A 23,822-nucleotide genomic window follows, 5' to 3' on the forward strand; every position below is an offset into this window, starting at 1 on the left:
TAGAAGAAGGGAGGGAACAACTGCGCAGAAGATGGAGGCAGTGAAAGAAAAAAGAAACCAAGGTTCAGAGTGATATTTCATGACGGAGTAGGGAGAGTTGACCACAAAGGAGAAAGAATGTGTTTTCTCATATTCATCATAAGTCTATGAATTGTTTGTGTTGTAGTACTTCAGCACACCAGAGTTATAGTTCTCATACAGGCCGTGGATTGTCCATAAACTCAAAAAGAAGAAAAAAAAAGAAAGAAAAAACCTGAGTCTCAACTGTAGGACTCTCATAATAAGCCGTAGTCCGTTAGTTATCCGGGCTAGATCATATAGCCGGTCCATGGTCTCAGTATAATTGTTCGAACAAGAGATCACTGCACGTATTGCACTTTTCAGCAAGCAATGGAGATTTCCCTAGTTGACCGATGATAACCCGTTTTATATTTACAGTCGACAATATGTCTTTTACCTAGTGAGATGAATAGTTAAGAGGAGGAGGGAGATGTGAACACTATACTTTACATCAATATAGACACCAGAAGTAGAGAAGAGAAGTAAGAAACCGTATAGATATACAAAAGAAAAAAGGAAAAGAAAGCCAGAAATTATTTTTTGGTTCCACAACCTATCAGATACGCCCCAGAAGCAAGTAAGACTTCAGCAGAACCTCTTACGGGGTTGCTACAACGCCGACCTTGGCAGCCTATATCCAGAATCATTAGTTCGAGCTCTAATCTGAAGTAATTCGTTGATGGTAACATACCCTAATGGTTCGCCCGTTCAATAAGAAACCAGTTTGCTGCACATGGAATACCGAACCAGGCTCCTTATCGGCCATCGGTACCTGGAACATGGCTTCATGTCTGTTGGGGTCGAACACCTCGCCAATAGGGTCGATCTTCTCCAATCCATGCTTCTTCAGCGTGCTCAACAAAATGCTCTCTATCATCTTCAGCCCATTGTAGAGATCCACGAGCTCCTTCTTGTTCTCGGTGTCAGTTCGGCTCTCTTCGGGAACAGCCGAGAGGGCACGGTCGAGGTTGTCGACGCTGTCAACAAGGTCTTTGGCGAACTTTTGAATAGCGTAGTCCTTGGCAGCCTTCTTGTCACGCTCGGTGCGGTCCTGGAGGTTACGGAAGTCGGCGACGGTGCGGGTGAATTTATCCTGGTTCCAATTGAATCAGTACGGGCCCAATTGATATGATTCCGGAGATATTGATCTTGGGTGAAGTTACTTTAAAGTCCTTTGCCTCCTCGGTCTTCTTCTCCAGCTCCTTCTTTAAAGCCTCCAATTCAGCCCTAAGATCTACGTTTCCGTTACCGTTACCGTTTGAGGCAGCGGCAGCTTCAGGCTTTGACTCTTCAGCAGCCTTCTCTGATGAAGCCTCTGTAGACATAAAACGGCCCCGGGATAGTGTAGGGGCGCATTGTCGGATGGATGGAAGGACGATTGAGAGTGATGGCTTCGCCGTGGCGGCAAATGTCCTAGATGAGAACTGACGGGATTGCTGGAGGAGAGCACGGCGGAACATTTCGGATAGGCTTTAGACGACTTTTCCTTGATGTAGAGGGTCTATAGAAATTATGTTTGGAGGTGGTAGTGTTGACGTTGGGATTAAGGTGATGGTGGTGGTGGGGTTTAGATTTTTCAATATTTCTCCCACTCTTCAGTCGAAAATTTTGGCACATGGTGATGAGCGCCTTGGCGCATGGATAGAAGGATGTGGGTTACCATGACAGGGGGCCACGAGCCTCGGGCATGCTCTGTACTTACTCGCAAACAATAAACAATATTACCCCCATGGCTGCTCAAAAAACCTCAAACAGTGTGAATGATGTGCTAGCCGTATGCTACTGATTTCTTTCCCAGTACACAGGTCTGGGCTGACTTTCGATAGAGTCTGGAGAATGTGATACGCGCAGATACAGAAGCAACCATAGGAGATCTGGACCTCCTGAACCGTATCAACCTCCACGCAAAGGAGCGGTACCAGGCTATGGCAAATGCGGCTGAAGGGCTGCAGACTGATAGCGAGTATTTAGCCCAAAAATGTAATTAACCTTGCTCACGGCGAAGAAAGGGCATCTGATGAGAGGCGCCTACAGACGCGGATATCGAAAAGTATAAGAACCAGGTCGATGTGCTTGATGAGAGAGTCGGCGATTTAGAAGCTGTTGTGAAAGAACTCGAGGAATGGACGGGAGAGCTTGGTATGTTCTATTACTCTGAAGCTGAGAACTCTTTGTTAACTACGAATTGGGGATACAGAAATTAAGGTTAGGAGATTGGCAAAGCGTTAGGTTAATGTAAGCAGCCTTAATTGTAGTGCAAGTGATTTCTTTTCTTTTCTTTCTTGTTCGGTCTCATTTTGAGTATACGGCGGAGGCTAGGCTTCGAGGTTAATAGAAGGATCAGGGCCTAGGGTCCTTCAATCATTGCCGCACATATATGAGCGACAGGCCTGCATGTAATACAATATAGGCTGCAGTGTCTGTCATTTCTTGGGGGAAAGTACGTGAGATATTCGGCAAGGCTATTACGCCGCGGTAACAATGTCTAATTCAAGTAATGTGTCGATAAATAGTAAACCCACATGTGTGTGCATGTAGGTACGATACTGTGTTATTTCACAATGTAGGACACTACATGTAAATACACTGCGCGCATGACTGAATATATGTATCGCGACACTTTGCTTCCCGACTTCGCTTCCCGACTTCGCCATCAAACTACAGCCGTCAGAAATAAAGCGTTTTGAACAAGTGCAATTCCAGCCTTCGGTGACGTATTCCATTATTTTCAGCTGTTTGTGTTTAAAGCTAGAATGACAGTGAGGCTCTCCAAAAAGAAAAATTCAATGGTGGGATGACTCCCTCTTAACAACCACACCCCACCCCCCCCACCGAGCCCCTCCCAAACCAACATCAAAACATCACATTTAGCCCACAACAAGTACAGCATTAAACCCAACCATCTTCGACTATCTGTGTCGCAAATACTGTGGTTATCATTCTTCGAAGACTAGAAACCAGAAACCAAAGAACATCCGCATATCCGCTTTTCTCACCCGAAAACCATGTCGCTCACAAACTCGCGCTACTACCCCGAGAAGTATCCAGAAGTGGATAGCTATGTTATGGTCAACGTAAAGCAGGTATGATTCTATTCTCACTGGATGCTGTCTCTTATATAGTTTAGAGAACTCATGTGTCATAGATCGCCGAGATGGGTGCCTATGTCAAGCTCCTTGAGTACGACAACATCGATGGAATGATTCTTCTCAGCGAGCTTTCTCGAAGACGTATCAGGTCCATTCAGAAGCTTATCCGTGTTGGCCGGAACGAAGTCGTTGTTGTCTTGCGTGTTGACAAAGAGAAGGGTATGCTATCAAAAATTTTCCTTTGAATCTAAAGATGGCAAGGAATCACTAACACATAAGATGATATGAAGGTTACATCGATCTCTCCAAGCGTCGTGTCTCCGCGGAGGATGTCGTCAAGTGCGAAGAGCGATTCAACAAGTCAAAGATGGTTCACTCCATCCTGCGACATGTCGCCGAAAAAACCAAAGAGCCTATCGAACAGCTCTACGAAAGCATCGGCTGGCCATTGATGAAAAAATACGGACATGCCGTTGATGCCTTCAAGTTCTCCATTACGTGAGGGTCCCTTGTTAACGTATTTTTAGAGATTCTCCTAACATAAATTTAATAGCAACCCTGATGTCTGGGAAGGCATTGAATTCCCATCTGACGCTGTCCGCGCTGAGCTTACTACCTACATTTCAAAGCGTCTTACACCTCAGCCAACTAAGGTCCGTGCCGATGTCGAGGTTACATGCTTTGGATATGAGGGAATCGACGCCGTCAAGGAGGCCCTCCGAAAAGCGGAGGCCAAGAACACACCCGAGACTCCAGTAAAAGTCAAATTGGTCTCTCCCCCGCTATACGTCTTGACTTCGCAGTGCTTGGACAAGAACACTGGAATCCAGGTCCTCGAGGAGGCTATTGTCGAAATCGAGAAGAGCATCACCGCAGCCGGTGGAAGTTGCGTCGTACGAATGGCACCGAAGGCGGTCACCGAGAACGATGACGCTGAGTTGCAGGCTCTGATGGACAAGAAGGAGAGGGAGAACCAGGAAGTCAGTGGTGATGAGGACGAGAGCGTTAGTGATGAAGACGTTTAAAAAAAACGATGCCTGTATTCATGTACAGCCAAAAGTTTTGTTTGTTTGTTTCTGGATGGATGGATTTTCTTTTTTCTTTTCGAGAAGGGAGTACATATTTCTTTTATCTTCTTCTTTCTTGTCCTGGCGATGATGTTATTAGCCGCACTTTCACGAACCCTGAGACCAACTCAAAAATGGCTACATATTTGTACCAAAAACGATTGGGACAGACCTATAGCAAATATGTATGTACGTACCAATTTAAGGAGCAATAGTCAGTTGAATCTGAAAATACTGGATGCCATTCTAAAAGGGACCAACTTTTGAAGACGCCCCTCCTTGTGCACATATCCCGGAGATAATGAGCAACTATTTAGAACATAAAGCATTTTCTAGTCAATACTCCCTATTTCTAGTAATTGGTAGCCCAGGGCCATTGTCCAATATATTTAGATCTGTATACTTCTAGTTGTTGGTCTCGGCCTACGTAGATTTAGTTTCGTAAAAAGAACAATCAAGTACCGAATACAATGAGATGGGGCCTATAGTTACATACACCTTCTTCCATACCATTCCTTAGAACTCTCAAAACCATCAGCCTGGAAAACTATGAAAGGCTTCACAAAATAGTACATCTACTACTCCCCATAAGCTAGCCCACCAAGCACCTGTAACTATACTAGGTTCGTGAAAGGGGCGCTTCATGCATTCCATCTTTAGATCTATCTTGAAATACAATACTACATCGTCCACATCCAATTGTGACCAGCTACATGTAGTACGCCCAAAGAATCTGTCTTCAGCAATACTGCTATGATTAGACAAATCTTTATCTTCGTAGATACATATCTGGATTTGGTTAGATGATTCTTAAAAGTAGAATTAAAAGTAGTTTACATCGGTTTTCTGCTAAGGGTGAGAGTAGTTAAGAAATATCAGTGTCTCCGATTTTTGCCTTGGTTATACGAATGCTATTTCGATGTTGACGCCTTCCTCCAAGACTACATGCGTTATGTAGTTCTAGTGAGATCCGGAGTACATGTAAGATTTGGTCGCCGGAATATACATCATTACGTGTATCCATAATAGGTTATATGACAGACCTTGGGATTGTTTCAAAAGGTAAATGCAAGCTAATTGGCTTGGCTGGAAGCAATGACCTGGCACACACCTTTTATTCAGTTCATAGGATATCACTCGCTCAACATTCACTCCAAACTAAGCCATTCATGAATGATGTAGGGAGTGTACTCCCCTCCGACAATTGCGTAGAACTGGATATCGCTATTCAGAAATTGGGCTGGAATACAAGAGAAACCCTAGTTGGAAAATAACGAGCTCTAAAGTTCGAACTGAAGTATACTTAATAAGTGTACTTCGACATCGTCTTGTGCTGTCCTAACAGACGGAAGCCGCTTAATTGAAAGTGACATACAAGCGGTGAATATAAATTTAAAAATCCTCTGATTAAACCTACGAATCCCCTAGCCCTCATTTCACAAAGATATGTAAAGCTAAATCTACTCCTTTTTAAGCAGTGTTGTTCTATGGTCACCCCTGACGTTAGTAACCAAATTTTAATGATGTAGCTACAATTATTGACCAAATCCAACTGACCTAGAACACGCATGAATCTACACATATATGAACCACATTTGGTGATGCGAAATTGCCAGATAGAGATATAGTCTAGTTGAGATATTCATATAGCTGGGTCCATCTAGATACGACGGAATTATTTGGTATATTCTTGCTCATACTAAAACCTAATACCTCCCGTAATTCAGAGTTTCAGCTCTTTCAAACACTCAAGTATGTTACGGAAGCACGAGGACATGTAAGTAACGTCTAGATCCTACATCCCATTGTATGGCAAGGCCACGGAATGCGGTGCTCGACACAAGTAAGCCCGTACCCTAATGCCCTCCCACCCAGCCTAACTGTAAGGTCCAAAAAGAAGTCTCACCCCCCTTATAACCACAAAGCTCCACAAAAGTCATCAAACCAGATTACAACATCCTAAACCAGATTACAACACCCTAGGCGGTATTCAATAGCCCTTATCAGATAAGCATATACCCTAACCCTTAGCGCAACATGTCCGAAGATCCTAAACATCACGGAGAGCCTGGGAGCCAACAGCTCTGCAACGAAACAACTGGTAGTAGCTTTGATTTTACCATGGCGTCCACCGATGATCCTTTCAACTGTCGTCTTCAGTTTACACGCCTCCTTTCGCGCCTTAATGCTTCTGCCGGCGCGTCGAAACAATGCGCGCAATTCGCGCTGAAAAACAAAGAGCTCGACGAGGACCTATTCAGTGTCATTTTAGAGCAACTTCAATCTGTATGTTATTTTCCACCCAATCTTTGTTAATTATGAAGTTACTAGGAGTTAATTGGAAGCTAGGAGGAGTGCACTATGAACACCCGCGTCAATATGCTCTACTTCATTGAGGTTCTTTGTGATATGAGCATGAAGACTGAGTACCGGGGTTACGTGAAGATGATCCAGAGAGATCTCATACAGATTGTCGATACCGTTGTTCCAAACGATCCGGAGGGCGCCGCAAATGTGGGAACTGTTAGGAAGGTTTGTTATTTCTTTATGGGAATCGCGCAAGGAGGTATACTGACAGAGTTGGTAGATTCTTCAGAGCCTAGGGAATAAGGGAGTCGTGGAGAATAGTATGATGCAGGAAGTGGGCGAGATGTTGTCGGAGAGGGAGGCTGAACATAAGTATGTCTCTTGCTTGTTTCCTTGTGTCTTTATATCTTGGAATTGGCTAAGCCGTTGAGAAACGATAGGGCTGCAATCGCATCTCCGGCCGAAAGTATCTACGATGACGACGACGAGGAACCTGGCGGCGAGGGCAGGGGTCCGGCCACGAAGAGGAAGTTCGACGATGCGATCATCCAACAGCGAATGGAAGAAGATCGAGAGCGTGTAAGTCTTTCTTCCGGGTGGAAATTCGTGGGTTATTGCTGGCCACTGACTGAAATTGTGCAGCATAAACGTCTGCGCGAGAACATCTGGGCGGTCGGATACCCGGAGTGGGAAGGCCACAACCCAGAATTCGAAAAGGCGTGGGACCAAACAAGCGACCTGAATCCAGACGACTACGAGATCATGCGCGAAGAGAACCAGACATTGGCTTCTTCAATCGCCTAGACAAACTAGGACTTGCAACCCGCCATTCATTGAGGAGAGAATACGTCATGAGGTGTCTTGAGGATATCCTAAGGGGCATTCGATAATGATGATGACTTGTTCGTTATTTTGGGTTTTTCTTATTGTTCCCAACTGCTATTACTACATCTTACATGTAGCTACATGTACTGAGGGACCTTTGGGTTGTGTGGCGTTCTAGGCTAGGGTAGTTTGTAACTTTACATCTCTTACTTCTTCATATCTTCTATATTTTTATAACTACCTGTACAGTAAGATTCAAACTTAAGGGACGGAATGAATACTGAGCATTAAAAAACCTTGGGGGAAAGATTTTGTACAATTGGGCCCAAGAACGGTATGCCCGACTTTTGATGACGGAGTTTGCTGTTTCTAAAATGTATATTTACACCCAAATCCTGTCAATAAACATCTCTTCGTTCCCTTACTCCAAAATCGCGACAGCACCAAGATCCTTCAATGTCTTCGCTATCTTCTCGGCCTCCTCCTTGACAAGTCCCTCCTTCAGCATCTTTGGCACGGACTCGACAAACTTCTTCGACTCGACCAGTGACAGGCCGAGGAGAGACTTAACCTCCTTGATGATCTTAGGTTTCGCTGCGGCGTCGAACGACTGGAGCTTCAGATTGAACATGGTCTTCTCCAGGACCGGCTCCTCAGCGGCCTCCTCTGGCGCGGCGGCAGCAGGAGCAGCCGCACCAGCCGCTGGTGCGAAAGACTGAAGTGCAACGTCGGGGATGTTGAGGCGAGTCTGTAGTGGCGGAAGTTGTGTCAATAACAGCAACAATTCGAAACAACCTTGGCGGGGTGGAAGGTGGGGCATATATATGATGATGTGGGGGGATATCGAAAAGGGCCTCGCAGGCCTCAATTGACAGTGAAAGTGCGCACCTTCAACAAGGAGACCAGGTCAGCGGTCTCCAACAGTGTCAGACCGGAAATCTGATCTACAATGCCAGCGATCTTGGGATCAGCAGAGGCGGTAGAGTTCCATCGCCGAGGCGCCGCAGCGAAAGGTGCGAGTCTGAGAGATGGGGAAGCGACGGCAGAACGGGCGAGACGTGCACAGCACCTGGATGCGAGAGCCATTGTGTATGATGATGTTTCCTTTTGCGCAGGAGACGGACCAGGGTGTGTGTAGGATAGTGGAATTGACGTGGGTCGGAGAGAGTTGAAGACGCCGTTGAAACTTTTCGTGGTGAGGCTAATGCCGGTGACTAAGCCACATTGTGGGTTGTGGTTCGCCAAGCCACATTGAATGGATGGGTGAGGCTTAAGCTTCCGAGTCTGCTGGTCATTGATCCTCTTCCTCATCGATCTCCCATCTTCTATCACTCCATCTCAAGCCGTGAACTCTCACTCGTGCACCTTCGTTTCTCCACCAACCATTATATACACCCTAAACCACTCTTTTCTAAACCTCACAACCAATTTCACTCTCTTATAAATCTAAATAGACATGTCTGAAACCGGAACTCCTGCTCCTGAGACTCGCAAAGCGCGTCATGAGAAGGTCGCCTTCCGTTTCTGTCGCGAATGGTACATATATCTTCCTCACAAGCATTTCTAGGAGCTCCTTATTGACTCCCCTATAGTAGTAACATGCTCTACCCGCACGAGGACCGTCTAAACAACACACTACTTTACCGTTGCCGTACCTGCCAGGCGACTGAGGCCGCGTCCAACTACTGTGTCTTCCGCAACGTCCTTGGAGGATCAGCCGGTGAGACTGCTGGTGTCACTACGGATGTCGGAAGTGACCCAACATTACCGAGAGCGAACAAGGCCTGCCCCTACTGCAACGAGACCGAGGCGGTATTCTTCCAGAGTCAGCAGAGAACAGAGGACACGAAGATGGTACGTTTTTTGATGATGTATTCTATGGGTATTGGAAAATAGTGTGCTAATGATGACATAGAGGTTGTTCCATGTGTGCTGCACTTGTGGACAGATTCACGAGAACTACGGGAAATAGGCGTTTTTTATTTTATTATTTTTATTATTTTTTATATTTCATCGGTGGGATGAGTACTTGCACATAATATGGCTGGGCAAAGGAATGGGCGGGTAGGACATTTGGGTTGTTGCTTCCTTTATCGGATTTTATTGGGACTTTGATTGATTTATGATTTAATACAAGGGTGGCGTATGGAAAACTTCTGATATGACAAGAAGAGACTCTATAATAGATTGCAATGCAAAATGGTCGGATATGCAAATAAATTCATTTTGCTGAGTTGAATGCTGTACAATGGTGGCATGAGAATAGTAGAAAAATAACCTATACGTTCATTGGAGCCAAAGACAAGATCTTTGACCACTTCTTACGCCTAAGCTCCTCTCCAACGACACCTATATGCACGTGATTAGTTAGCTCCCACTCAAGCTCCCACTCTCTCTGACTTCCAAAAGAAAAGAAAAGGATGAGCCCACTGTTCAGCCTTGTACCCAAAGGATCCCCGCTCTTATTGACCAACACGCAGGCATTATCGTCAAAGCGAATGTAGCTCCCGTCCGGTCTCCTGTACTTCTTCTTTGTCCTCACGACAACCGCATGGCACACATCTCCACGCCTAACCTTGACAGCCGCCTGTGCAGCTGCAGACAAGTCGTGCCCGAGGGACCGCTGTTTCTGGATAACCACGACAATCTTGTCACCTGGGCGTTGTTAGGTAACGTAGTAGAATGCGTTGTGCGAAGAGAGAGATACCAATGCCAGCAGGCTTCTTCCGCTTCAGTACTTGTGCGCATTCGACCAGTGCGGCGCCGGAATTGTCGATGCATGTGAGCATCGACTGTGAAGAGAAGGTAGGTCAGATCTGGTGCCCGACTTAGGAAGGGGAAAACACGTGCCTTCAATTGGATCATGCCCAAGGGCCTGGTTGCGAACATCTTCAATAGCTGCGCTCGAGGATTTCGTTGGAGCGAGGTTCGGGCGGAACTTTGCGAGATGATGGTGGAGATTCAAAGTTTCTGTATGACGTTACCGGATGCGGTTAGAGTGCTGTGGACGACGTTAACCTCAAGGTCACGTGCAAGGGTATCAGCGGGCTAGATGAGCAAGGTTGGAAGATAGCAAGATCGGTGTCACAACTTTGTGCTAATAATCCTGCTTTATGATGCTATAGATTTACTAAGAGCCCTGGGACAAGTATAGAAATCATGGTTCCAGTGATACCTTCATATTACCTGTGGGCTCCTATTCTTATAATAACCATGTCCTCTAGTGATTGCCTTAAATCTTCAAGTATTTTATGTTCTTCTTACTTCATGAACCTCAATATCCTAATTGGGTGTCGACTATATGGATATTAAAGAGCACTCGTTCTAACGCCCAAATCTTCAGAGCCTTGAAGTACAAGAACAAGACCAGGTTAGAGGACATGAATTCATATTTATTTCATTTCACTCTCTATTCCATGCACCACTGCGGATGCAACAACCCTGACTCAGATCTCAGTGGTCCTTTTGTATAAGAACAGACTATGCCCTTTCAGGGTCAGAATCATGAGGTAGCACTCGCGTCATGGTCTGTCACTCGTGAAACAGGAAATTTCGATTTGTTTTTCTATCGAGTAGAGAACGATAGGGAAGGCCTATTTTCACTAAAATTGAGGGTGGTAATACTTATAGGGTAGTTTTGTGCTTTGTGGAGCTAGCGACGGACGAGACTTCGGGTGTCTCAGGCTGAGATCGCCGCATACATGTCGACCGGAGTACACTGAGGTTCTCGCCGACCCTCTAGAAGCGAATATAATCGCAGTGATACATACAGAGTATGCGGGTGAGCGCACCGCATATATATGATATAGTGCGGTGTTTTCATTTCTACGGGGATCCATAGGGTACGCGTACCTACTGCCGAAACTCTCCCCTAAACCCCTCAATATAATCCACAACTATTGAGCCCTTTCCCTCCGTTCCCCACACACCTTCGAACTTCTCGGTTGCTAGAATCTTAGGGTCTGCTGCAACTGGACCCGGAAATGATGAATTGGACCGTGAGGACGCCACCGGCAAGAGCCGCAGGGGGCAACAGTCGGTATTAGGATGACATCCGCGGCTAAGGAGTCGTCTATAAACACTCTCGTGACCAACACGGTTATGAGAGATGAGCGCAACACAAGGCATAGGATAGATCCATAAGGTTCAGGAAAAAGCGCGGGGCACTCTCGAAACACACAAAGAGGATTTCGATCGCCGGACTGTCGAGTAGTTATCCAGGATAAATGAACGAGTTGCGGCAAATAAAACACATGGACAGATAATCATTCGATTCCATTTCGACAGCCACAAATGGGCTTTGTACCACACCATAGCCGCCTTGCTTTCCTGCGATGCGGTGGTTGTTCACTGGCTATGATTGAGGTGATGGTTACTGTGTGGAGGTAGTGGTGGGGAAGAAAGTCGTCATGTAGATCAAGGGCGTAGCAACCATCGTGCATCCTGGCAGGCACGGATTCCAACCGAGTAAGAGAGGGAGAGCATCTGGCTTCCCTTCGTGGGCGAAGCGTGATAGATTGGATACCTATTCCCTCTTTCCTTTCTTTTCTTTGCGCAATCCAGAATCCAAGTCCCTACTGAGGCCTTGTTTGCTCACTTCCTGCTCCTCTTGTCCAATCTGCAGATCTCGATTACCGTTCCCCATTCATTCCATCCGTGGGGCCCCTGTCATGCATGCATTTATATTTTTGTTCTTCCGGTCTTCCACCGCGTTGCTTTACTTGGCTTGAGGTGGTGCGTGGTTTGGCTTTGGTTTTGTCGGCGCGTGTCTCTCGTCTTTTAACTTTTTGATCTTTATCTGTCTCTCTCCAGGGCCGCTATCTCGCTTTTACTTCTTGCGTTCCAGCGGAGTAAGCTAGGTGAGAGTGGGAACGAGTGAGACTGAAGGGCTGAGATCGTGGGATCGTGAGGTTGCGAGAAAGTGAAGCGAGCTAGCGAGTGATTAAGTGAAGGGAGTGGAGGAGGTAAATACGATACATGCATAGCGGCGTGCGGTCCTGACTCTCCATCCGTCCATACATACTGTATCCATCCCTCTTCCTTCCCTCCTTACATCCCTTCCACCCTCCTCGACTGGCCAAACCTGTTCCTGTATCATATCTCCCTTTCCATTTACTCCTGAATCCCACCCTCTCTCACTTACGCTCGACCACTCTTTCTTATTTTTTTCATTCCGACTCACACACCATATACACATCGTATACATACCAAATAAACACATTCACATACATACATACATCATACAGACGTACATACACGCATATACACTAACTTCATACCCCTCCTGTCAAAGAGCGCTGTCTGCTCAAATGGCGCGCCCTGCAAAGTACCAGTTAACTCTCAGCCAGCTCGCTGAGTTTGACGATTTATTGACAGATGCGCTTGTCGATCGCGTAAGTACATACATTTTCTTCCATCCTCACCTTTTGCGCTTGGGGTGGTAATCCAGGTTTGTTGACATGATACTCCTCTCATTTTATAGGTCTACTACTGGACAAAGATCCGTAAAATGAAGCATAGCTACCACCCGAATCGGGGTATAAAGACGGATGACGTGGTTAATATTATCGTGTGTGAGGTGGTGCGGAATAAGAATACATCGGGGGCGTTGAACAAGCTTATGGAGTGAGTCGCATCTTGTCCGGAAAGATTGACAGGACTGACAGGGAGGAACCGTGGAATAGGCTTAACGGAGTGAAGCAGTTCCTGAATAAAGTTCTCTACAAGAATCCGAATGCTGAGGCCGATTTTATGAAGTACGCTTCTACCATGCCTCTGCTCCCATATTTGGGACAGTTCAATTGACAAATATATTACTATATAGACATGCCCGCCGATACCTCTCCATGTATGCCTCCGACTCGCCTTTCGAGGTTGGCTCTACAAATCGCTACAATCCACTTGCACCGGAAGCCTGCATCATCGCTCGACGTATCTTCCACCGTGGCGACACTATAAAATATCTCACGGGTGCTATGGTCCCCATGACCCCCAGCGAGGAGGATGAGTTTGCGGGTTCACAGGCCGACTTCAGCATTATCTATTCTTCCCGAGTAGGAGGCATGTCACTTCTTCTAGGACCGGCCCGTTTTGTAAATCACGACTGTGAGCCGAACGCGAAATTTGTCACAACAAATAAGGAAAATGTCACACTGATTGTTGAGCGGGATATCGAGCTGGGCGAGGAGATTACAGTAAACTACGCGGATGATTATTTTGGTGTTGGGAACAGGGAGTGCTTGTGCAGGACATGTGAAGTGCAGATGAGGAATGGGTGGGCCTCGGGCTCGCCATCTGGTGGCGAAGAGGAGGAGGAGATCGATATCGACAGCTTGGTGCCCGGTGCGATTGTGACTCGACAATCTTCGAGGAAGCAGCGTGCGTCTATGACAAGCCTGGAAGTTCCGGATAGGAGGAGAAGGAAGAGTAAAGGAGGTGTATTGAGCCCACCAGATAGTGACCGTGGGACATCTGTGTCTGCGAGTGAGGCACCGAGTGTAGCAGGGAGGTTGGGTACGCCAGGTGGTAGCCACAGTCCTGGACCCGAGGAGGGCCCTGCTACACCACCAAAAACGGAAACTGCTACGCCAGCTGAGATAGAGGTGGCAAAGGAGGTTGAGGCGGAAGTTGAAGTAGCCGAGAAGGTTGCAGAATCGTTACTAGCCTTGCCGGGAGTGGTGGATGGAGATGCAACAAAGGACTTGGATGGAGATACCCCTATCAAAGACGAGGAGGATATGGCCGGATACGAAAGGACTGAGACTGAAAGGGAAGGATCGATGGATTCCACCATTCCCGACGACGAGATTCACGAGTCTGTCACAGTCAAATCAATCTCGCCGGATTTTACTCTTAGCTTTGGACTCTCAGCTCCACTGTCTGAGATGACCGTTGCACCCGCCCCCCAGACGCAGCCTACAATCTATGAATCAGACTCGGAGTTGTCGGAATTCACCGATATTGCTGATTCTGAAATCGACGATTCGATTCTCACAATGTCAGCTCCGCATTCCACCACCAAAAAGCCACGGAAAAAGACAAAATTGATAAGGTCCAAATCTGCGAAAAAGGCCAAGAAGCCCAAGCCACCGACCAGCACACCGAAACCCCGACGTTCTTCACTTCCAGCACCTCGGCGTACTTCGCTCCCTGCGGTCCCGCCGGCGGTCATAGAACCACCGCTCAACCGCGTCCCTGGGGATTATCTGTCTTGGCATCTCAACAACGAAGGCACCAAGTGTGTATGTAGCGACTGCAAGAAAGCTTTCGTACACGACGATAAATGGTATGTGCCGAGAGCATGCAAACGCTGTGAAAGGCACAGTAAGATCTACGGCTTGGTGTGGCCAAAAACTGTGAAGCGCAAGAACGACTCCGAGGTAATATTCTTCTCCTCGCATTATTCCTTTAATGGGCCGCTAACATATTATAGGAGCAAATCGATGACCACCGGCTCATACAACGCTACGTAACAGCTTCTGAACACAGAAAGGAGCTACGGAAGATGGAAGAGGAAACAGCAGCAGCAGAGGCCGTAAGGGCTAAGAGAAGGGGAGCATATAACCCAGCTCCAGCTGAATCCAACAGAAGAAAGAGAAAACAAGTCGAAGATGAGATGGAAGATATCGATGGTGTATTCGACGCATTGAAGAGACGAGGCGGAAAACGAAGCAAATTGGAAGATGCAGTTATCAGGTAGTCTAGTTTTTTTTCTGGATGGCGTGTTTAATGTCTTGATCGGTGTTGGGGTCCGGTTTTTTTCTTTTAAATTCCTCTTCTTTACTTTTTTTTTTTTTTTTGCTATATCGTTCTTGTCTTTCATGGGTGCGACTTTGCTTTCTGCCCCTCCCTTTTTTCTTCCCCACGGCTTCTTCCTGCACCTGGGGGTGGGATTGTATACTTATAAAATAGTTCGTCTCGTGTGCACAGGTTTTGTGGAGAGAGGGTGTATCTTAGCTGGCGGGCTACTGTGTAGCTAGCTAGCTCTGCTTCTTCTTATTATACCCACTCTGACCCGACCTGTGGTGCATTCTTGATCCTTATGGATTTTCCGACCTTTTTTCTTTCTTTTTTTTTTCGTAACTGTATTATAACTTTTTTTCTACTTACTGTTTTCTTAAACTATCGGTTCTTTTTTAATTCTTCATCCTCTTTGGCCTCTCTCGTTAATAGTTGGGGAGGCCTAGACAGGAGTTCCCCGCCCCACCCCCCGCTCTCCTTCTTCTCCTTCTAGGTATCCTAGGGCGGGCGGGGAACTTGGAGTTGGCACTTGTCTTTCTCTCTCTCTCTTTCTTTCTCTCTCAGGTTACTTACCCTCTGCTGGGTGGGTGGTGTCATGACAATTGGTTAGGGCACTGCTAATATTACGCACTAATGCTTGTCTGTACGTACAACATAAACAAATTCACTCAACCCCTCACACTCTCTCTGGGTTGAGGTCTCCATGCATGACAGTTGCCCGTTCTGTAGAATTGAATTCCGCGGGGAAACTCACACGCCTCGTTATTCCGTAGCTACTTTAGGGGCTCGCGTTGTCACCTTCACGCGTTCGGTTCCTGAAAGGTACAGGGTTATCTCTCTCTGTCTGCAACCCCTCACAGAGCCTCCCCCACCAACATCCTCACCACCCACCAACCACCACCACCATCCTCACCACTCACTCACCAACTTTACCACTCACTCACTCACCCACTCACTCACCTACTCACCCCACAGTACCCCCAACCATGTCATACTACACCCCCCTCTCCACCACCACTGACCAAGGCAAGACCACCACCATCGCCGGCTGGACCATCACCACGCACAAGCTGCCTATCCTCAAGTCCGGCGAGATTGATGCCATGACACAGACGCTCGGCATCGCACCGCCCGAGATGATCTTTGGCCACAACGGCGTGCGCATCGCGCACGACGCCAGCGGGTGGGGGGTCACGTTCAATGCGCTCGACGCACTCCGCGGCGTCGACAAGACGGGCGAGAGCATGCTGAAGGTTGCATACAGCGAGAGCTGGACAAAGATGAGGGAGCGCGTGCATGAGGATATCAGGGAGGTGGTGAAGCCGTTTGATTGGACGTACACCACGGCTTATAGGGGGAGCGTGCCGGTACGTTTTCTGAACCTCGAACCCCGGACTCTACAGCTAGCTAGCTAGGTACAGGAGGATGAGGAGGAGGGAGCTAATCCTACCGCTACCGTGTGTGTGTATAGGAGACCGCAACCCCGCAATTCGCGCCAACAGAGGAGATGATACCCTTCGAGCGTCTCAAGCGGCCGGACCCCATCCTGCTGTTTGACGAGATTGTGCTGTACGAGGACGAGCTGGCGGACAACGGCATCGCCATCCTAAGCGTCAAGATCCGCGTGCACCCCGAGCGCCTCTTTGTGCTCTCGCGCTTCTACCTTCGGCTCGACGGCGTGCTAGTACGTGTACGCGACACGAGGGTGTTTGTCGAGTTTGCGACGGGAGAGGTGCTGAGGGAGTATCAGGCGAGGGAGGAGACGTATGCGAATGTGCGGAATGTGAGTTTTTCTCTCTCTTTGCTCTTGGTGGGGCTTTGGTGGTGGGGGTTGTGTCCGGATGGTGAGTAGTGCTGATGCGTTGCGGGGGGTGGTAGAAAATGTATGGGCGCTCGCCGGAGGAGGTGCCGGGATTGATGAGGGATCCGCAGTACGTGTGCGAGTTGACGCCTATAGTGGAGACCATCAGGGAGAAGGCAGTTATCGGCGGCGCCGCTGCTGCTTCCTCTGCGAGCGGGTAGTCGTAGTTGTATCTTCGGGGGTCGGCCGGGTTCCTAGCTTTCTACTAGCTAGCTAGGTAAATTATGAATTGACGACGAGGCGTTTGGTTTTCTTTTCTTTTCTTTTTCTCTTTGGGGTTTATTTTCTATTTTTTCCAATGTTTTTTATTGTCGAATAGCACCCGGTTTTGACATGCAAAAAAAGTCTAAGAGTTTTTGATAGAGCTCCGAGAGTGTCCGTGCACGATGGGGGAGCAGAGCCCTTGCATGAAGAGCCTCACATCACGTGCGCCTGTCTCGGAAAATCTATTTTCCGCCAGACAGTGAAATTTTTTACATGCTGGAGATATCATTGCCGGTGCAGAAGAGAAGAGGAGAGGAGAACAGAGGAGAGCAGAGGAGAGAGGGTCAATGATTGGGAGAGCACACACCACCACCCCGATCGGGCGGGCGGGCGTGCTGGCTGGTTACTTCATCATTTGCTCGCTTCTGTCGTCGCTTAGTTTGAGTTTAGTTCGTTTCGTTTGCTGCTGTTGCCATGGAGAAAGAAGCGAGCGGTGAAGTCACCGGTTGGCTGGGCTGTGTGTGTGTGGGTGTGGGTGTGGGTGTGGGTGTGGGGAGGGATGACATCGGTGCGGGTGGGCGTAGTTGGCAGCATAGAAAGAAGTCGGGTCTCTCTTCTCTCGGCCTTTCATATCTCTGGACAACGACGAGTGAGACGTTGGGATATCGACTCTGGCACCGTGCATCTTGACTGTCCTGTCTGGCTATCACATACCCTAATACATTGCATCTAATACGGTAATAAAAAAAAACAATAATGGCTTCCCAGAACTGTCTGAGAATGCTCGCCCGGTCGGTATGTCTTTATCACCATCCCAATTCCCAATTCACAATTACCCTCCTCAATGCTAGCATACTAACAGCTCCCAGGCGCCCCGAGCACTCACCAAGCACACCGTCCCCCTCACCCTCCGCACCCCTCTCCCGCTCACGCTTACCCTCCGCCACGCCACCACCGCCGCCGATGCCGCCCCCGCCATCCCCTCCAAACAACTCAACACCGCCGAAGACCCACAAGCCGCCAATCCCCCCCCACCCGACACACCTGGCGTCGTCAAACGCCTGACCGAGTCCGTCCGCTCACTCATGCCCAGCACCACCGAGACCTACGTCGCCTACGGCGTCACGCAAGAGCTCTACAACGAGTGCGTCGCACAAGCCGCCTACATCGAGGGCGCCGAGCTCTCCCAATCCGCGCAATTCTGGTACGGGACGTGCAAGCGCAAGCCCACCTTCGTCGCCTGGGCGCAGGTCACGGTGCTGCACATGTGGATGCTCGTCGTGCGGTTCCGCGCCTTCGAGCCAGAGAACGTGCAGACGTGGCAGCAGCACTTTGTGGACCACTTCTTTTACGACAGCGAGGGCAAGATGATACAGGACTACAAGCTGACGTCCGGCGGGCAGAGGAAGAAGTACCTCAAGGACCTGTATGCGCAGTACCGTGGTATGATTGCGGGGTATGATGAGGGGCTGGTGAAGGGGGATGCGGTGCTGGCGGGGGCGATCTGGAGGAATGTGTTTGATGCGGATCCGGACGTGGATGTGGAGTTGCTGGCGATGATCACGAGTTATGTGAGGAGGTGTGTGGCGGGGTTGGATAAGGTCGATGATGAGGTGGTGCATGCGGGGAAGATCAAGTTTGGGTCGCCGATGGAGGAGGAGCCGCTGGTGAAGATGAGGAGTAAGTATTTGGAGGATGTGATGAAGGAAAAGGGGCATACTTTGAAGAATTCGAGTGTTTAGGTGCGGACCTCAAGAGTGGGCTAATGGACGGCGTAAGCTTACATGTGGCTTTGTAAAGTATTGAATCAAAAAAAATCTCGCTTTCTTTACTATAGTTCAATGTGATAAAATTGTAGTTGTAGAAGTACATGTAGTAATAATTTTCAAACAAAAGAGGGCACATGTAGTAGCCCATGTTTTCGGAGATGATCCTTGTGAAGCAAAGTGAAGAACCGAGAACTTAGAGAATGTACTGTATCAACTGATGAGCAGAAAAAAGGAGGGGGAGCGAAAGCTCCTCTTTATAGTAACAGTTTAGAGGCCAAACCACCTCTAAATTACAGATAGTTTGGAACATAATGAAATGTTTAACGATGCAATTTTTTTTTTGGTTTAATTCATTGATTGCATGCAACCTTACAGTTATGGCAATGTTTAACGATGCAATTGTTATATAGGAAATCTATCACTGCAATGAGTGACCACAATTAATAGTCCATTGATAAGAATTCTGCAGTTAAATACTAAATGATACCCTCACTCAGCCCACAAATACTTTAGGACCACTTTCCTAGCAATCCTCCACACCCTACCAGTCACATCTTATATATAAGAGACCACCAGAGACCAGCTAACCACTCGAGTATATCTAGTATATAAACTGAAATTGATCCCAATCCGGATCATAGCCCATCACTCGCACTCGACACCAACAGCCAAGCACCAGATACATGCAGCTCCACTTCGAAGCCAATAATACCATCCAAGAGCGATTATTATTATCTCTTATATTCTTTAAACATCGAGGGTTTATGGGTATAAATTGGATGCTCGGCGTAGTTATACTTAAAAAAAAATACTGCAATCACATTGGGGGGCTTATAGATAAAATTTGATATTCAATGTGGTTTAGCATGATGCGGGTAGTAAGCGTAGGACAATGATTGAAATACACTCTATCCCATATTCTTGGCGAGGGTAGTTTATTTAGTAATTAACTAATTAGAAAAGCCGAGTCATTTGCGACAGCAGATCTAGACTATGGGTTAGTGGCTTAACCTTACGGGTGGGACCTTGCGAGCACCAATTATCCCAAGGCCAACAGGCCGGATTGTGATGGAGAACTAAATGTAAGTGGGTAATCAAGCTAATAAGTTAATAACAATGCATTGGGAATGTAAGAAACGCTTGATTAGTATGGAAAAGGGATTTTGGGGTCTACACGACATAATACTGCGGATTACTCTAGAATTACGAATATATACGCAGTACTCCATTTTATTTGACCTGATGGCCTATATGACAACGTAGATCTTTTGCTATAAGCTATTGTTATTATTACCAGCTTCTCTCTTTGTATCAACGCGGTGCTAATCTGGATATCCCTGGCTTTGGTTTTCTACGGGTCTGTTTGATATACCACAATAAAAGCCCACACTACCACTAGAAGAAACCCCTTCCCTCACAAAAAAGGGTACCTACCTGCCTGAACCAAGGATAAGGCCCCATGAGAATGAGGTTCCCTGAGATCCTCAAGCGGCCTCATAGATAGCACTAACACCCCCACCACACGTAGGCGCGGGGGCTTATGATTAATGAGCGATAGCTGCGCGTAAAAAGCTTAGCTATACATGTAAGTACTATGACACGTAACTTACGGTTTTCTTATTGTTGTTTTTGTTGTTAACCCATCTTACCATCTACTTTATGTCACGTAGCCTTATTCTCATCTTGCAACGTATCTCTCAACCTACCCATAAGAAGTACTGGGGCCACAACGAAACCCTATCCACCCAGCACCTGAAATAGAGGACTCAAACACGCAAGGCCTACAAGCGCCTGCTCTGCCCACGCTACCATTCCCACCGTACGCTCCTGCTGACAAGCTATTTTGAGCTCATGGGACAAAGCCGAAGCTCGAAAAGCCGTGGTTGACGCGTGAGATATAGCCATCACCTCAGGAATTGTGGTATATTCCGTGAGACACATCGTTACAGGGAGGCCAGAATTAATGCACCAAGTTTCCTCCGCCTCGAAGGGGGGGTTTGCCTCGACTATACGTATCTGGAATATGTGTACGTATGCCCCGAATTTCTTCGGTCTTCCTCGGGTCGAGGAGGGCACTGATATGTATCAAGGCACATTGATCGACATGTTTGGGTATCCCTCGAGGTGAGACACAAGGTAACCTGTCCTTGTGAACCATACTGCGTACTATAAGGCTGATCATAAACATTCTTCGTTGTCATAGAACGCGAAATTGCTGACGTACTGCTACATAATAAGAGACCTGACGCTGGCCCTCAATTATGAGAGAGAATGAGCTTTCCTGACAACTTATATCCTAAGTATAGTAGAATTTCGGAGCTTACCAGTACCCTAAGGCCGCTTGAGGCCACAAACCGCAAATACCTGTGTAAAAAACAGCAGGGGTGAATCACGAAATATCACTCGGAAGAAAGTTCTGCATGGTTGGGTCTCTGCGTACCTACCCCTTGATCTGCCGAGACATTCTACTAGTTCTACTATAATAGAACTCTTGATCTAAATCAAACTTTGGCAAATAATTTATCGAGGTATGCTGTAGCTTCTGGCGCCTACATACACGAGGGAACGTCAACATCGATAGTTAGACAGAGGGATAGCATCACATACTAGCGGGGGTTGCAGCCCTTTCACTATTTAAATACTTCCTGGCATATTGCTTTACACGGCTCCCAGCCGGTTTAGGATGCCCAGGTTCGAGTACGCACGGCTCCTAATAATACTTAGAAAGTCGACCACACAGCGCATAGCTAGAGCAGAACAACAATTCCAGCAACCGCACGCACCCGCATTGATCCTTTTTTCTCCCACCTAGAGTAGATCTTCCTATCGCATACCCCGGAAAGGGATCATCCTCGCCTTGTCAGTGTTGTGCTTATCATCTACGCAAACACCCCGCAACCGCTGCTGCAATGGATCGATCAGGTAAACGCTTGCCTGAAACTGCTGCAGGGTCCAGTTAGAAACATAAATATCGCTACCGAGGCCCAGGTGGTTGGTTGCGGGGTGCGGCCCTTCTTCCGCATTTTTTACAACAGGCTTGGCACAAAAAACCAAAGGTTGATTATTTAAGTCAACGGAGCCGGGGCCGGGCTCGACGCCGCCTATTGCGGGCTGCCAATTGCAATTGCAATGTGGGCTTCTATATCATATGAGAAAACCAATCTAGGTGTCCAATGATAAATATACTCAAACCACAAACCACAAAGATAAAGTCAAAAACCTAAAACCTCAAGTCACCGGAGAAAGGAAAACCCATTTTTGTCTTGAATATTCACAGTAAAAAAAAGAAAGAAAAAAAAGAGTAATATACACTTTTCAAAGTTAGTTATAATTTATATCCTCTTTATGGCAGGATCTCGGGCATTGGGTTCTCGGGCGTGGGCTTGACGTTATAGAACTTGAACTTCCTTGCGTTCATCTTCTCGACCGCCTCGGGCGTCATCTTTGTCACGCCCATGACCGGATAGTCGCCCTTCCTCACAAACTCATAGATCCCTAAACAGCGCGTATACACACATTAGTCCGGTCCCCGCACCCGCACCTACCAAACCTTCAAAACCAGTAAGGAAAGGAGCTCAACAAACCCGGCATCTTATCTCCCGCCAACCTAAACGCCTCCTTCACAATCTGCTCGTGCACCTCCCCCTTCAGCTCAAAGATAATCTTACTGACTGCCACCCTCGTAGCCCAAAAGTCATGACTTCCCTTTCCCGTACCCATACGCACTTCGTTTCCTTTGGTGTAGACGGGAATGTTGCACGCCACGCGCATGTAGAGCTTGTACTTCATTCCACGCAGCTTCTTCTTGATGGCCTCCTCGGCGTTCTTGAGATGCATGGCAGACAGCCGCCGGTGGTGGTCCTTTAGACGCATCCCGTAGTCACCCCATTCCACTGTTGTCCCGCGGACACTACCACCCGTGGGTACGCGGGGCCGCCCCTTCTGCGCTGGCTTGGGGTCGCCTTTGGGGCCTGTGGTGCGCCGGTGGTGGGGTTAGTGTTTTTCGTTTTGTGCGTGTAGAGACCCGGGGCGGGCGGGGGGCGGGGGAGCTTCTTACGCAGCCAGTCAAGTGCGGGCTGTGAGGAAGAGAACGGGCGACATTGCGAGACACCTGCGAATGCGGCCGCAGCGGCGGTGGTGGGGCTACTATCCGGGCCAAGGCGGGGTCAGGTCAGCGTGATCTTCGTCGCAGCGTGAGCAATTGAGGGGTAGCAATACCGAGGCGGGGGAAGGCAGGTTTATGCGCCAGCGAGGCGAGCGAGCGGGTGAGTGACTGCATCTTGTGTGGGGTGTGCTGCTGCTCAGGCGGGAATGTCGTCCGTCGTCGGTCAAGGTTTTGAGAGAGGTTGCGCTTCGGTGTGTGGCTAGACGAGCCCATGGCTGGTGCGAGTCAGAGTGGCGGTGCAGACCCGGAATGATCATTGGTAGTTACGCACACGCGCAGTTACATAACTGGTTGGCTGGGGCTGGTGCGGAGAGAGTCATATGTGAGATGTGATGAGTCGCATTTCTTCACAGCCCATGAGATACGAGTTTATGTAGCAAGGCCGAGTGACATTCCGTGGTTTAGAAGGCTGTGCTTTTGATTCTTGCTCAACGTACTGCTCCAACCTCCTCCGGCCAAGTGACCTGTCGTATTTCCATTACGACGACATATTCTAAGCTGGCCATGGTAGGTACACTGACCCCCCTGCACAGCCTTGTGTGCGAGAAACCTGAAAAAGTCTCCGGATTATTTATTCTGGGTGGAAAGGGAAAACCTCTAACTGCACATGATAGCTGCGAAGCCCGAGCTAGGCGCGTGCAATGGGTGCTGGAGAACAAAGATTCCCCTCATTCTTCAACTCAACCTTATTCCGATCAAGCTTGCATGGCCTCTGAAACCGGCCACGACAATCAC

General features: G+C 48.0%; 11 protein-coding genes across 11 annotated transcripts; 7 read left to right on the forward strand and 4 right to left on the reverse strand.

Moving 5' to 3' along the window:
* Nucleotides 1-658: 658 nt before the first annotated feature.
* On the reverse strand, nt 659-1,520 carry LAJ45_01683 (uncharacterized protein; the record flags this gene model as incomplete). The annotated part of the gene is made up of 3 exons (XM_046111276.1): nt 659-691; nt 752-1,153; nt 1,224-1,520. The coding sequence occupies 3 exons, from the start codon at nt 1,518-1,520 to the stop codon at nt 659-661; spliced, it is 732 nt and encodes a 243-aa protein (XP_045975220.1).
* Nucleotides 1,521-1,789: 269 nt separating this feature from the next.
* LAJ45_01684 (uncharacterized protein) lies at nt 1,790-2,289 on the forward strand (the record flags this gene model as incomplete). Its single annotated transcript, XM_046111277.1, has 4 exons — nt 1,790-1,834; nt 1,887-2,040; nt 2,095-2,199; nt 2,258-2,289. The coding sequence occupies 4 exons, from the start codon at nt 1,790-1,792 to the stop codon at nt 2,287-2,289; spliced, it is 336 nt and encodes a 111-aa protein (XP_045975221.1).
* A 776-nt stretch (nt 2,290-3,065) lies between these two features.
* Nucleotides 3,066-4,174, forward strand: LAJ45_01685 (uncharacterized protein; the record flags this gene model as incomplete). Its single annotated transcript, XM_046111278.1, has 4 exons — nt 3,066-3,143; nt 3,206-3,368; nt 3,440-3,647; nt 3,703-4,174. 4 exons carry the CDS (start codon nt 3,066-3,068, stop codon nt 4,172-4,174), a joined length of 921 nt encoding a protein of 306 aa, XP_045975222.1.
* Nucleotides 4,175-6,253: 2,079 nt separating this feature from the next.
* Nucleotides 6,254-7,327, forward strand: LAJ45_01686 (uncharacterized protein; the record flags this gene model as incomplete). The annotated part of the gene is made up of 5 exons (XM_046111279.1): nt 6,254-6,502; nt 6,566-6,748; nt 6,804-6,895; nt 6,964-7,102; nt 7,166-7,327. The coding sequence occupies 5 exons, from the start codon at nt 6,254-6,256 to the stop codon at nt 7,325-7,327; spliced, it is 825 nt and encodes a 274-aa protein (XP_045975223.1).
* Nucleotides 7,328-7,769: 442 nt separating this feature from the next.
* On the reverse strand, nt 7,770-8,434 carry LAJ45_01687 (uncharacterized protein; the record flags this gene model as incomplete). The annotated part of the gene is made up of 2 exons (XM_046111280.1): nt 7,770-8,096; nt 8,237-8,434. The coding sequence occupies 2 exons, from the start codon at nt 8,432-8,434 to the stop codon at nt 7,770-7,772; spliced, it is 525 nt and encodes a 174-aa protein (XP_045975224.1).
* A 370-nt stretch (nt 8,435-8,804) lies between these two features.
* Nucleotides 8,805-9,320, forward strand: LAJ45_01688 (uncharacterized protein; the record flags this gene model as incomplete). The annotated part of the gene is made up of 3 exons (XM_046111281.1): nt 8,805-8,884; nt 8,941-9,202; nt 9,264-9,320. The coding sequence occupies 3 exons, from the start codon at nt 8,805-8,807 to the stop codon at nt 9,318-9,320; spliced, it is 399 nt and encodes a 132-aa protein (XP_045975225.1).
* A 306-nt stretch (nt 9,321-9,626) lies between these two features.
* On the reverse strand, nt 9,627-10,237 carry LAJ45_01689 (uncharacterized protein; the record flags this gene model as incomplete). Its single annotated transcript, XM_046111282.1, has 4 exons — nt 9,627-9,697; nt 9,779-10,003; nt 10,056-10,140; nt 10,199-10,237. The coding sequence occupies 4 exons, from the start codon at nt 10,235-10,237 to the stop codon at nt 9,627-9,629; spliced, it is 420 nt and encodes a 139-aa protein (XP_045975226.1).
* A 2,420-nt stretch (nt 10,238-12,657) lies between these two features.
* Nucleotides 12,658-15,047, forward strand: LAJ45_01690 (uncharacterized protein; the record flags this gene model as incomplete). The annotated part of the gene is made up of 5 exons (XM_046111283.1): nt 12,658-12,741; nt 12,831-12,973; nt 13,033-13,104; nt 13,173-14,727; nt 14,781-15,047. 5 exons carry the CDS (start codon nt 12,658-12,660, stop codon nt 15,045-15,047), a joined length of 2,121 nt encoding a protein of 706 aa, XP_045975227.1.
* Nucleotides 15,048-16,074: 1,027 nt separating this feature from the next.
* Nucleotides 16,075-17,110, forward strand: LAJ45_01691 (uncharacterized protein; the record flags this gene model as incomplete). The annotated part of the gene is made up of 3 exons (XM_046111284.1): nt 16,075-16,455; nt 16,560-16,871; nt 16,967-17,110. 3 exons carry the CDS (start codon nt 16,075-16,077, stop codon nt 17,108-17,110), a joined length of 837 nt encoding a protein of 278 aa, XP_045975228.1.
* Nucleotides 17,111-17,909: 799 nt separating this feature from the next.
* On the forward strand, nt 17,910-18,895 carry LAJ45_01692 (uncharacterized protein; the record flags this gene model as incomplete). Its single annotated transcript, XM_046111285.1, has 3 exons — nt 17,910-17,948; nt 18,023-18,609; nt 18,664-18,895. 3 exons carry the CDS (start codon nt 17,910-17,912, stop codon nt 18,893-18,895), a joined length of 858 nt encoding a protein of 285 aa, XP_045975229.1.
* Nucleotides 18,896-22,265: 3,370 nt separating this feature from the next.
* LAJ45_01693 (uncharacterized protein) lies at nt 22,266-23,300 on the reverse strand (the record flags this gene model as incomplete). The annotated part of the gene is made up of 4 exons (XM_046111286.1): nt 22,266-22,417; nt 22,507-22,893; nt 22,980-23,033; nt 23,141-23,300. 4 exons carry the CDS (start codon nt 23,298-23,300, stop codon nt 22,266-22,268), a joined length of 753 nt encoding a protein of 250 aa, XP_045975230.1.
* Nucleotides 23,301-23,822: the final 522 nt, after the last annotated feature.

This window comes from Morchella importuna (assembly GCF_003444635.1).
Source record: "Morchella importuna strain M04M26 chromosome Unknown Morimp01GS003, whole genome shotgun sequence".
Lineage (NCBI taxonomy): Eukaryota > Fungi > Ascomycota > Pezizomycetes > Pezizales > Morchellaceae > Morchella > Morchella importuna.